This window comes from Rhinopithecus roxellana, chromosome 11 (assembly GCF_007565055.1).
Source record: "Rhinopithecus roxellana isolate Shanxi Qingling chromosome 11, ASM756505v1, whole genome shotgun sequence".
In the NCBI taxonomy this organism is placed as follows: domain Eukaryota; kingdom Metazoa; phylum Chordata; class Mammalia; order Primates; family Cercopithecidae; genus Rhinopithecus; species Rhinopithecus roxellana.
Window position 1 is genome coordinate 137,432,291 of NC_044559.1, and position 12,377 is coordinate 137,444,667.

The 12,377-nt window shown below is 42.0% G+C and overlaps 1 protein-coding gene across 2 annotated transcripts in view; it reads left to right on the top strand.

Moving 5' to 3' along the window:
- Positions 1-12,377, top strand: part of DNA2 (DNA replication helicase/nuclease 2) — a 65,256-nt gene that overhangs the window by 20,520 nt on the left and 32,359 nt on the right. For both annotated transcript variants that reach the window (XM_030941536.1, XM_010375235.2), the window contains 2 exons: positions 3,541-3,760; positions 10,833-10,950. In XM_030941536.1, the coding sequence (XP_030797396.1) occupies positions 3,541-3,760; positions 10,833-10,950 (338 nt within the window). The remainder of the gene's footprint in view (positions 1-3,540; positions 3,761-10,832; positions 10,951-12,377) is intronic.

A 12,377-nucleotide genomic window follows, 5' to 3' on the forward strand; every position in this document is an offset into this window, starting at 1 on the left:
TTAACACATTTAGAATAGGTGGTTACATACCAAATTTTGTAGACTATAGCTAAAGTAGTACTTAGAAATTAATTTTTGTTGCCATTTAAAAAAATTGTGGTGGCTGGGTGTGGTGGCTCATGCCTGTAATCCCAGCACTTTGGGAGGCTGAGATGGATGGATCACTTGAGGTCAGGAGTTAGAGACCACCCTGGCCAACATGGTGAAACCTTATCTCTACTAAAAAATACAAAAATTAGCAAGGTGTGGTGGTGCACGCCTGTAATCCCAGCTACTTGGGAGCCTGAGACAGGAGAGTTGCTTGAACCGGGGAGGTGGAGTTTGCAGTGAGCCGAAATTGCACTACTATACTCCAGCCTCTGCGACAGAGTGAGACTCCATTTCAAAAAAAAAATTGTGGTAATAAACATATAGTAGCCGCACATGGTTGCTCATAACTGTAATCCCAGCAGTTTGGGAGGCCAAAGCAGGAGGATTGCTTGAGACCAGGAGTTCAAGATCAGCCTGGGAAACATGGTGAGAACTTGTCTCTACAAAAAAAAAAAAAAAAAAAAATTAGCTGATGCCTGTAGTTTCAACTACTTGAAAGGGTGAGACGGGAGGATCTCTTGAGCCCAGGAAGTCGAAGCTGCAGTAAACTGTGTTCATGCTACTGCATTCCAGCCTGGGTGACAGAGTGAAACTCTGTCTCAGAATAATAATAATAATAAAGCCACATTGCTTCTTTTTCCAGGGCATTGAATTTTAGTAACAACTTTAAAAGTTTTTTTTCCTGTATTCGATTAGGTATACATGTGACATTTCATAAATAATAAGTTTTGCCTTATTTAATAAAAGCATATCTGAATATACACCATGAACAAATAATGGTGAGAGAAGATAAATATTTAAGAAATTTCAGACCAAGTGCAGTGGATCATGCTTGTAATTCCAGCACTTTGGGAGACCAAGACAAGAGGATTGGTTGAGTTCACCGTGTTGCCCCACCTTTTGTAGACTCTGTCTCTACAAATTTGAAAATAATTAACAGGGTGTGGTGGTGCACACTTCTCATCCCAGCTACTTGGGAGGCTGAAACAGAAGGATTGCTTGAGCCCAGGAGGTCAAGGCTACAGTGAGCCGTGTTCATGCCACTGTTCATGCTTGGGCCACAGAGAGAGACCCTGTCTCACTAGGAAAGAAAAAAAAAAAAGAAATTTTAGATAAATTATGACTTCTCTGAATTTTACTATTGTGTTCAACGATTCTGGAAGGATGCATATCTTCCATGAGATTATATTTGAAGCATCTTGAAATAGTTTTTTTAATGAAAAATTATATGGGGAGGGGGTGGGGGGAGGGATAGCATTAGGAGATATACCTAATGTAAATGACGAGTTAATGGGTGCAGCACACCAACATGGCACATACATATATGTAACAAACCTGCACGTTGTAACATGTACCCTAGGACTTAAAGTATAATAAAAAAAAAAAAAAAAGAAAAATTATTTAAGACAGCATTTTTTTTTTCTTAGAAAATATTCTCATTTGTTAAAAAATTGCTGTCCATGGCCAAGTGTGGTGGCTCGTGCCTGTAATCCAGCACTCTAGGAGGCCAAAGCAGGTGGATCATTTGAGGTCAGGAATTTGAGACCAGCCAGGACAACATGGCAAAAGCCTGTCTCTTTTAAACAAAAAAAGGAAGAAACAGCTGTCCAAAAAAAGAAATAGGGGTTGACCATAATAGTATGAACTAAACAAAAATCAACTAAATCATCTGTTGTAACAACTAGAATTATTCTATTTTTAAAAATCTTCATTTTGATATGATAGGAAATGTTTTATTACTAGAAAAGTCATCTTTTTCATGTAAGCTTTCCACTAGATTTAGTATTTTATGTGGCTGGCTTTGAATCTAAAAGTGTAAAATATTTTCCCAGTAGATAGGATTAATAAGAGGTAACTCTTTCTTTTCTTCTAATCTCTTCTGCAGAATAACTAACTGCTCTGAAAATGAGTAAATCTTAGATAAGAGAGGAGATTTGTAAGTTATTTCCACCTCTTCTCATCCCTTCAACATTTATATATTCCCTTTTTTTCTCCTTCCTGTGCTCATGGGTTATTTACCAATTAAGAGATTAAAGTCAGAACCTTTTTATAATAAAAAAAATTGAGTACTTACTTTAAATATTGATAGTGGTAGACATGGTTTCATTTAGTTATTAAGTAAAGAAAATGGGACACTTGGAAGTGACCATGAGCTCCTTTGAAGATTGTCACCTGGGGGTGTGTGGATGAAATGTTGGGTGAATGAGCCCCAGACTTCATAGATGATGGAGATAGCCAATTTTTTTTTTTTTTTTTTTTTTTTTTTTTTTTTTTGCTACTGAGTCTTGCTCTGTCACCCAGGCTGGAGTGCTGGAGTGCAGTGGCACGATTTTGGCTCACTGCAGCCTCCGCCTCCTGGGTTCAAGCGATTCTTCTGCCTTAGCCTCCCGAGTAGCTGGGATTACAGGCATGTGCCACTCTGCCTGGCTAATTCTTGTATTTTTTTTTTTGTTTGTTTGTTTGAGACGGAGTCTGGCTCTGTCGCCCAGGCTGGAGTGCAGTGGCCGGATCTCAGCTCACTGCAAGCTCCGCCTCCCGGGTTTACGCCATTCTCCGCCTCAGCCTTCCTAGTAGCTGGGACTACAGGCGCCCGCCACCTCGCCCGGCTAGATTTTTGTATTTTTTTTACTAGAGACGGGGTTTCACCGTGTTAGCCAGGATGGTCTTGATCTCCTGACCTCGTGATCCGCCCGTCTCGACCTCCCAAAGTGCTGGGATTACAGGCTTGAGCCACCGCGCCCGGCCAATTCTTGTATTTTTTTAGTAGAGATAGGGTTTCACCATGTTGGCCAGGCTGATCTTGAACTGCTGAACTCAAGTGATCTGCCTGCCTCGGCATGAGCCACCAGGCCCAGCAGACAGCTCATTCTTAATCAGTGTAATCTAGTGTTATGTGAAGGAATACATCTCTCATTTTTTAGGGTGCAACCACATGCAAGCCATTACATGCTAATTTGCATAATAATTGTATATCAAAATACTCAAATTGGAATTGTGGCTCTAGCAATTTAAGTAGCAAGACTTGTAATCTAGGCCTGAGAAAATAAGGGCCTGAGTTAAGAAGATTATAGTAGGAATGACTGAAAGGAACAGATGATAAATACTGAGAAAGACTAAATTCCATGAGCAGAACCTGTAGGACAGTGATTCTTAAACTTGAGCATGCATCAGAATTGTGGAGGGCTGGTTAAACAGATTGCTAGGCCTCACCCCTAGAGTTTGTGTTTGAGTAGGTTTGGAGTGGGTCTTTGAGGATTTACTTTTATAGCAAGTTCTCAGGTGATGCTGATGCTACTGGTCCAGGGATCACAGTTTGAAAATCACTGCTGTAAAAGTAGGTAGACTCTTTCCCCTCCCCACATTCTCTGTGTGTAATAGACAGTCAGAGCCAGCAGATGTGAAATGAGCTAAGTGTTCTAATTAAGTGTTTTTGTGCTTTTTTTTTTTCAGGCCAAGTGATAGTAGTAAGGATAATTCAACATGTAACATTGAAGTCGTGAAATCAATGGATATTGAAGAAAGCATTTGGTCCCCTAGGTTTGGATTGAAAGGCAAAATAGATGTTACAGTTGGTGTGAAAATACATCGAGGGTGTAAAACAAAATACAAGATAATGCCACTGGAACTTAAAACTGGCAAAGAATCAAATTCTATTGAACACCGTAGTCAGGTATAAATGTTAATAAGAACATTGTCTGTTTTATAGTTTTAAAGATGCAGTCTGCTTTGTATATTTTGGTTCAATTCAGGTCATTTTAATTTCAGTTTCATGTACTTTTCCATTTACATACATTTAGGGTACTCAACTTGTTTTATAAATATAGACATGCTACAGTAGAAATGTTTATCAGCCAAGTAATATAACAGCTGAATTTGTAAGCCAGTGTTGCCAGATTTAGGCTGCCAAACGAATCTAAGCAGATGCTCCTAAGAAAAATAATTATTGGCTTGGTGTGGTGTTGGGAGGATCAGTTGAGCCCAGGAGTTCAATACCAGCTTGGGCAACATAGCAAGACCCCGTCTCTACAAAACAACAACAACAACAACAAAATTAGCCAGGCGTGGTGGTGGTGCACACCTGTAGTCCTAGCTACTCGGGAGTCTGAGGCCGGAGGATAGCTTGATCCCAGAAGGTTGAGGCTGTAGTGAGCCATGATTGCACCACAGCACTTCCGGCTGGGCAAAAGAACAAGACCCTGATTCAAAAGAAAAGAAAAGATACAAAATTAGCCGGACGTGGTGGCGCATGCCTGTTAATCCCAGCTACTTGGGAGGCTGGGGCAGGAGAATCATTTGAACTCGGGAGGCAGAGGTTGCGGTGAGCTGAGATCGTGCCATTGCACTCTAGCCTGGGCAACAGGAGTGAAACTCTGTCTCAAAAAAAAAAAGAAAGAAAAATTGATGTAAATTTATTCTTTTATTTCCAACCTTTATGTGATTTTATATTGATTTTTATCTGAGATGAAATACAGAGATCTGTCTTACCATTATGTTAAATTCAAGTTTTAAAAATTATTTTAGGCCAGGCGTGGTAGCTCACCTCTGTAATCCCAGCACTTTGGGAGGCTGAGGCGGGCACATCACTTGAGGTCAGGAGTTTAAGACCAGCGTGGCCAACATGGTGAAACCCTCTCTCTACTGAAAATACGAAAACTAGCTGGGCGTGGTGGTGTGTGCCTGTAATCCCCAAGGCTGAGGCAGGAGAATCACTTAAATCCAGGAGGCAGAGATTGCAGTGAGCCGAGATTACACCACTGCACTCCAGCCTGGGTGACAGAGTGAGAGTCCATCTTTACAAAAAAGTTATTTAGCCGGGCGCGGTGGCTCACGCCTGTAATCCCAGCACTTTGGGAGGCCGAGGCGGGCGGATCACTAGGTCAAGAGTTGGAGACCAGCCTAGCCACCATGGTGAAACCCCTTCTCTATTATAAAATACAAAAATTAGCCAGGCATGGTGACTCATGATTGTAGTCCCAGCTACTCTGTAGGCTGAGGTAGGAGGATCACTTGAACCCAGGAGGCGGGGGTTGCAGTGAGCCGAGATCACACCTCTGCATTCCAGCCTAGGCGACAGTGAGAATCCGTCTCAAAAAAAAAAAAAAAAAAAAAATTATTTAAAAAATTATGGTGGCTCACGCCTGTAATCCCAGCACTTTGGGACGCCGAGGCAAGAGGATCACAAGGTCAAGAGGTCGAGACCATCCTGGCCAACCAACATAGTGAAACCTCTTCTCTACTAAAAATACAAAAATTAGCTGGGGTAGTGGCACACGCCTGTAGTCCCAGCTCCTTGGGAGATGGAGGCAGGAGAACCGCTTGAACCCAGGAGGTGGAGGTTACAGTGAACCGAGATCGCGCTACTGCACTCTAGCCCGGGTGACAGAGCGAGACTCTGTCTCATAAAAACAAAACAAAACAAAAATTGGCCAGGTGCAGTGGCTCACGCCTGTGATTCCCAGCACTTTGGGAGGCCGAGGTGGGTGGATCATGAGGTCAGGAGATCGAGACCATCTTGGCTAACACAGTGAAACCCCGTCTCTACTAAAAATACAAAAAACTAGCCGGGCGAGGTGGTGGGCGCCTGTAGTCCCAGCTACTCGGGAGGCTGAGGCAGGAGAATGGCGTGAACCTGGGAGGCGGAGCTTGCAGTGAGCCGAGATTGCGCCACTGCACTCCTGCCTGGGTGACAGAGCAAGACTCCATCTCAAAAAGAAAAAAAAAATATATTTCTCCTTGATAAACAATTTTCTGTTGTCCTTCAAGTTATTTTTAATTTACATTAATTATAGTGATTTAACAAATCAATTAACACTAAGTTGTGTTTTATTTTCTGATTATCGTTATCCCCTCTGCCGATCTCTGCTCTGGCTATCTGTAGTATGTCTTCATAGAAACTTTTTTATTTTTTATTTTTGAGATGGAGTCTTGCTTTGTCTCCCAGGCTGGAGTGCAGTGACGGATCTCGGCTCACTGCAACCTCCACCTCCTAGGTTCAGGTGATTCTCCTGCATCAGCCTCCCAAGTAGCTGGTACTACAGGCATAGACCGCCATGCCCAGCTAATTTTTTTGTATTTTAGTAGAGATGGGGTTTCACCATATTGCCCAGGCTGCTATCAAACTCCTGAGCTCAGGCAATCCATCTGCCTTGGCCTCCCAAAGTGCTAGGATTGCAGGCGTGAGCCACCAAGCCTGGCCTGTAGAAGCTTTTATTTTTTTATTTTGTTTTATTTATTTATTTATTTTGAGATGGAGTTGCACTCTTGTTGTCTAGGCTGGAGTCCAATGGCGCGATCTCGGCTCTCCGCTACCTCTGCCTCCTGGGTTCCAGCGATTCTCTTGCTTCAGCCTCCCGAGTAGCTGGGATTACAGGCATGAGCCACCACACCTGGCTAATTATGTGTTTTTAGTAGAGATGGGGTTTCTCCATGCTGGTCAGGCTGGTCTTGAACTCCTGACCTCAGGTGATCTGCCTGCCTCGGCCTCCCAAAGTGCTGGGATTACAGGCGTGAGCCACCGCGCCCGGCCCATAGAAGCTTTTAAATCAGCAAAGATAAAACTAAAAGATAGTAACATTATTATATTTTAATGATATAATATTTGCTAAGGGAATAAATAATAAAACAAGAGTTGATAATATAACTTAAATTTCCATTGCCCTTACAATTTTGCATATTATTTGAATATATATAAAATAAGGTTCAAAATACTGACTTGTATAATCAGATATTAGAGAGACTTTCTCTATTAAATCTTTCTTGCAGGCTGGGCGCGTTGGCTCATGACTGTAACCCAACACTTTGGGAGGCCGAGGCGGGCGGATCACCTGAGGTCAGGAGTTTGAGACCAGCCTGGCTAATGGAGAAACCCTGTCTGTGCTAAAAATACAAAAAATAGCCAGGTGTGGCAGCGGGTGCCTGTAATCCCAGCTATTTGGGAGGCTGAGGCAGGAGAATCGCTTGAACCACCTGGGACGCAGAGGTTGCAGTGAGCTGAGGTTGTGGCACTGCACTCCAGCCGGGCAGCCTGGGTGACAGAGGGAGACTTTGTCTCAAAAAAAAGAAAAGAAAAAGTCTGTCTTTCTCTTCTTTTTTTCTTTTTTTCTGAGACAAGGTTTGGTTCTGTCACCTAGGCTGGAGTGCAGTGGCTCGATCTTAGCTTTGCAACCTCCGCCACCCAGACTCAAGCCATCTTTCCACCTGAGCCTCCCAAGTAGCCGGGACTAGAGGTGCACACCACTACGTCTAATTTTTTTTTTTTTGAGACTGAGTCTCGCACTGTTGCCCAGGCTGGAGTGCAGTGGCGCGATCTCAGCTCATTGCAACCTCTGCCTCCCCGGTTCAAGCGATTCTCCTGCCTCAGCCTCCTGAGTAGCTGGGATTACAGGCCCCTGCTACCATGCACAGCTAATTTTTTGTATTTTTAGTAGAGATGGGTTTCACTATGTTGGCCAGGCTGGTCTTGAACTCCTGACCTTGTGATCTGCCTTCCTCAACCTCCCAAAGTGCTGGGATTACAGGTGTGCGCCACCATGCTGGCCTTATGCCTGACTAATTTTTGTATTTTTTGTAGAAATCGAGTTTTGCCCTGTTGTCCAGCCTGGTCTTGAACTCGTGACCTCACATGATACTCCCACCTCGGCCTCCCAAAGTTCTGGAATTACAGGCATGAGCCACTGCACCCAGCTTTTTGCTATTAATTGTGTACCAAATATTGAAGGTTTTCACAAGAACTTTACATTTGGGAATGAAAAGTAGGGTAACTGTTTCACCTATTATTAGATTTTGTGTAGATGTTGGAAGTGGAAGAAAAAATGTTTCCCCTTTTTAAAGACTTGAAATTTTTACTTTGATAATAGAGAAATAACTGAAATTACAAACTTAAATGCTTGGCTAAATTACAACCCTCTTGAGAAAGGAAAATTATGCCAATAGAAGAAAGGCTGTTTTTGAAGTCAAAGATTAGAAGGAATGTGTTTTGTGTATATGAGACTGAAACTTTTAAATTGATTTTTAAAATCACAAGTTTGAATGAAATCACTTTATAATGCTAAACAGGAGCTAAATATAAAAGCATTTAGACCTGCACAGTGGCTTACGCCTGTAATCCCGGCACTTTGGAAGGCCGAGGTGGGTAGATCACTTGAGGTCAGGAGTTTGAGACCAACCTTGCCAACATGGTGAAACCCCATCTCTACTAAAAAAAAAAAAAAAAATTAGGTGGGTGTGGTGACATGTGCCTGTGGTCCCAGCTACTCGGGAGGCTGAGAATGCTCAAACCAGGGAGGCAGAGGTGGTAGTGAGCTGAGATCGTGCCACTGCACTCCAGCCTGGGTGACAGAGCCAGACTCCATCTAAAAAAAAAAATAAATAAAAGCATTTCAATATCTTAAGTGATCTAGATTCCAAGACTTTTTTCCATTGAGATTGTTGCTCTAATTCGCCGTTGCTTCAAGGTAAAGAATATTACTGTATTTAATTTTGTTCAGTTGGAGATTTTATTTTTGCAAGAAGTGCAAGAAAATTTTAATAATAAAGTAGTAATTCTTGTATTAAAAAAATGAGGAAATTTGCTAGAACAAGGCTTAAAAAATTGGAATTTATATTGCATATTTATTATGCAAGAGACAAGACATTGAAAAATTAATTATGATAGTTCATTATTATGTTAGGTATAAGGAAAAAAACAAGGGTCCCTGCTTAAAAGATTTGACTTTTTAATTTTGATAATAAGAAAAGGTTTAAGTAAGTTTTTTTTTTTAGATGGGGTCTTGCTATGTTGACTTTCAGCTAAAGCTGTTACATGAGCTAAAAGGACTATTTTTAACTTGTCTTAGATGGTTTCTCCCAAGAATTTCATGAAACCTAAGGTGGTTAATGACATTTCATACTCTGGAGAAACAAACTCTGTAGAGTTAGTATTATTTGTCATAGTAGCTATCATGTAAATGATAGTCATTTTTGTTTTGGTTCATTTATTTTAAATGGAGAAAATAGTGTCTACAGACTGTTAACTTCAAAATGTAAATCATAGTTTCATTAATTTCCTTCTTCAATTTATTGGATATCTAAATACTTGCTTTCTAAGAAAATTCTCTATAGGATTCTTGGTTATCCAAGTAAAACTGAGAAACAGAACTATGTTTGTTTTGTGTAAATTAAATTTTTATTTTTTTTTAAGACAGTCTCCCTCTGTTACAGGCTGGAATGCACGATCTCGGCTCACTGCAGCCTTTACTTCTCAGGGTCAATCAATCCTCCCACCTCAGCCTCCTGAGTAGCTGGGACTATGGGCGCACATCACCATGCCCGGCTAACTTTTTTTTTTTGGAGAGGTAGTCTCCTTCTGTCTCCCAGGCTGGAGTGCAGTGGTGCGATCTTGACTCACTACAATCTCTGCCTCCCGGGTTCAAGCAATTCTCCTGCCTTAGCCTCTCAAGTAACTGGATTACAAGCATGTGCCATCATACCTGGCTAATTTTTGTATTTTTAGTGGAGACAGGGTTTCACTATGTTGGCCAGGCTGGTCTCGAACTCCTGAGCTCAAGTAATCTGCCCGCCTCGGCCTTCCAAAGTGCTGAGAGTTTCGTCATGAACCACCACACCCAGCCGTGCCTGGCTAATTTTTAAATTTTTCTACATACATCTCTTTTTGTAGAAATGGGGGTCTCACTATGTTTTTGTTTTTATGCTTTTAAATTTTTGTTGGCACTTAGTAGGTGTATACATTCATGGATTACATGAGATATTTTAATACAGGCATGCAATATGTAGTAATTGTATAATGGTAAATGGGGTATCTATCCCCTCAAACATTTATTATCTGTGTTACAAATAACCCAGTTATACTCCTTTAGTGATTTAAAAATGCACAGTTAAATTATTTTTGACTATAGTCACTCTGTTGTGCTAGCAAATACTAAGTCTTATTCATTACTCTTTTTTTTTTGGTACCCATTAACCACCCCCACTTCTCCCCCTGACCACCCTCACTATCATTCCCAGCCTCTGGTAACCAACCTTCTACTATCTGTCTCCATGAATTCAATTGTTTTAATGTTTTGCTCCCACAAGTAAATGAGAACATATGAAGTTTTCTGTGTCTGGCTTTTTTTACTTAACATAACGACCATCAGTTGGTCTTACTATATTGCCCAGGCTGGTCTCAAACTCCTGGGCGCAAGTGATCCTCCTGCCTTGGCCTCCTGAAGTGTTGGGATTGCAGGCCTGAGCCATCATGCCTGGCCTAGATTAAATGTTTGACATCAAATTTGTCATGTTATCTTTACCAGTTTGACTCATGTTACCTTTTTTTTTTTTTTTTTTTTTTTTGAGGCGGAGTCTCGCTCTGTCGCCCGGACTGGAGTGCAGTGGCCGGATCTCAGCTCACTGCAAGCTCCGCCTCCCGGGTTCACGCCATTCTCCTGCCTCAGCCTCCCGAGTAGCTGGGACTACAGGCGGCCGCCATCTCGCCCGGCTAGTTTTTTGTATTTTTTTAGTAGAGATGGGGTTTCACTGTGTTAGCCAGGATGGTCTCGATCTCGTGAACTCGTGATCCGCCCGTCTCGGCCTCCCAAAGTGCTGGGATTACAGGCTTGAGCCACCGTGCCCGGCCTCATGTTACTTTTTAAAGAGAAATAGCTTTATTGATCTTTTGACTTTAAAATTATGTGTTGGTTGCAAGACAATGTAGGGAAATACAAGAAGTTATAGTTTTGTTTGAGCAAATGTCAATGTTTGCACAGGTTGTTCTGTACACTCTCCTAAGCCAAGAGAGAAGAGCTGATCCAGAGGCTGGCTTGCTTCTCTACCTCAAGACTGGTCAGATGTACCCTGTGCCTGCCAACCGTCTAGATAAAAGAGGTTGAGCTGTTTTCTTTTAGTTGTACTTCTTTGCCCACCCCCCACTTCAGCTTCTGGTGATACATATTTATACCTGACAATCTACTCACAGTACTTACTAGGTTATAATTTGTAGCTGTGGGTTTTTTGTTGTTGTTGTTTTGTATGTGTGTATTTTTGTTTTTGGTTTTTGAGATAGAGTCTCACTCTGTTGCCCAGGCTGGAGTGAAGTGGCACAATCTTTTCTCACTGCAACCTCTACCTTCTGGATTGAAGCAATTCTCCTGCCTCAGTCTCTTGAATAGCTGGGATTACAGGCATGTGCCACCATGCCTGGCTAATTATACTTTTAGTAGAGATGGGGTTTCGCCATGTTGGCCAGGCTGGTCTTGAACTCTTGGCCTCAAGTGATCTGCCTGCCTTGGTCTCCGAAAGTGCCGGGATTATAGGCATGAGCCACTGTACCTGGCTAATTGTGGTATTTTTTAAAAAGAATTTTAATAATATACTCCATAGTTGAAAACATTATTAATCTTTTTTTTTTTTTTTTTTTTTTTGAGGCGGAGTCTCGCTCTGTCACCCAGGCTGGAGTGCAGTGGCCGGATCTCAGCTCACTGCAAGCTCCGCCTCCCAGGTTTATGCCATTCTCCTGCCTCAGCCTCCTGAGTAGCTGGGACTACAGGCGCCCGCCACCTCGCCCGGCTAGTTTTTTGTATTTTTTAGTAGAGACGGTGTTTCACCATGTGAGCCAGGATGGTCTTGATCTCGTGACCTCGTGATCTGCCCGTCTCGGCCTCCCAAAGTGCTGGGATTACAGGCTTGAGCCACCGTGCCCGGCCAACATTATTAATCTTTTAAAATTTTATTATGCAAAACTTTATTTCAAACTTTCTATTTTATATTAAAGAAAGATATTCTAGATAGCTGTATTTATCCTCAGCATTCAGCTAATACCAACTTCACAATGCTTACTAGTTATGAAATACATAGTTTAAAGAACTTATAAAGTGAACAGAAACTTAAAGGAAATGTACCAAAATGTTGTTATTCTAGTATAGTGGGAAATATGAATACTGTTTTCTCCTTTTTAAAATGTTTTTATTTTTATTTATTTATTTATTTTTTTGAGACCGAGTGTTGCTCTTGTTACCCAGGCTGGAGTGTAACGGTGTGATCTCAGCTCACCGCAACCTCTGCCTCCCGGGTTCAGGTGATTCTCCTGCCTCAGCCTCCTGATTAGCTGTAACACAGTCATTCGCCACCAATCCCGGCTAATTGTGTATTTTTAGTAGAGACGAGGTTTCACCATGTTAGTTAGGCTGGTCTCGAACCCCTGACCTCTGGTGATCCGCCCTCCTCGGCCTCCCAAAGTATTGAGATTGCAGGCGTAATCCACTGCGCCCGGCCCTGAAATGTTTTTAAATCTGAAAGTTTTACATATGTAGTGA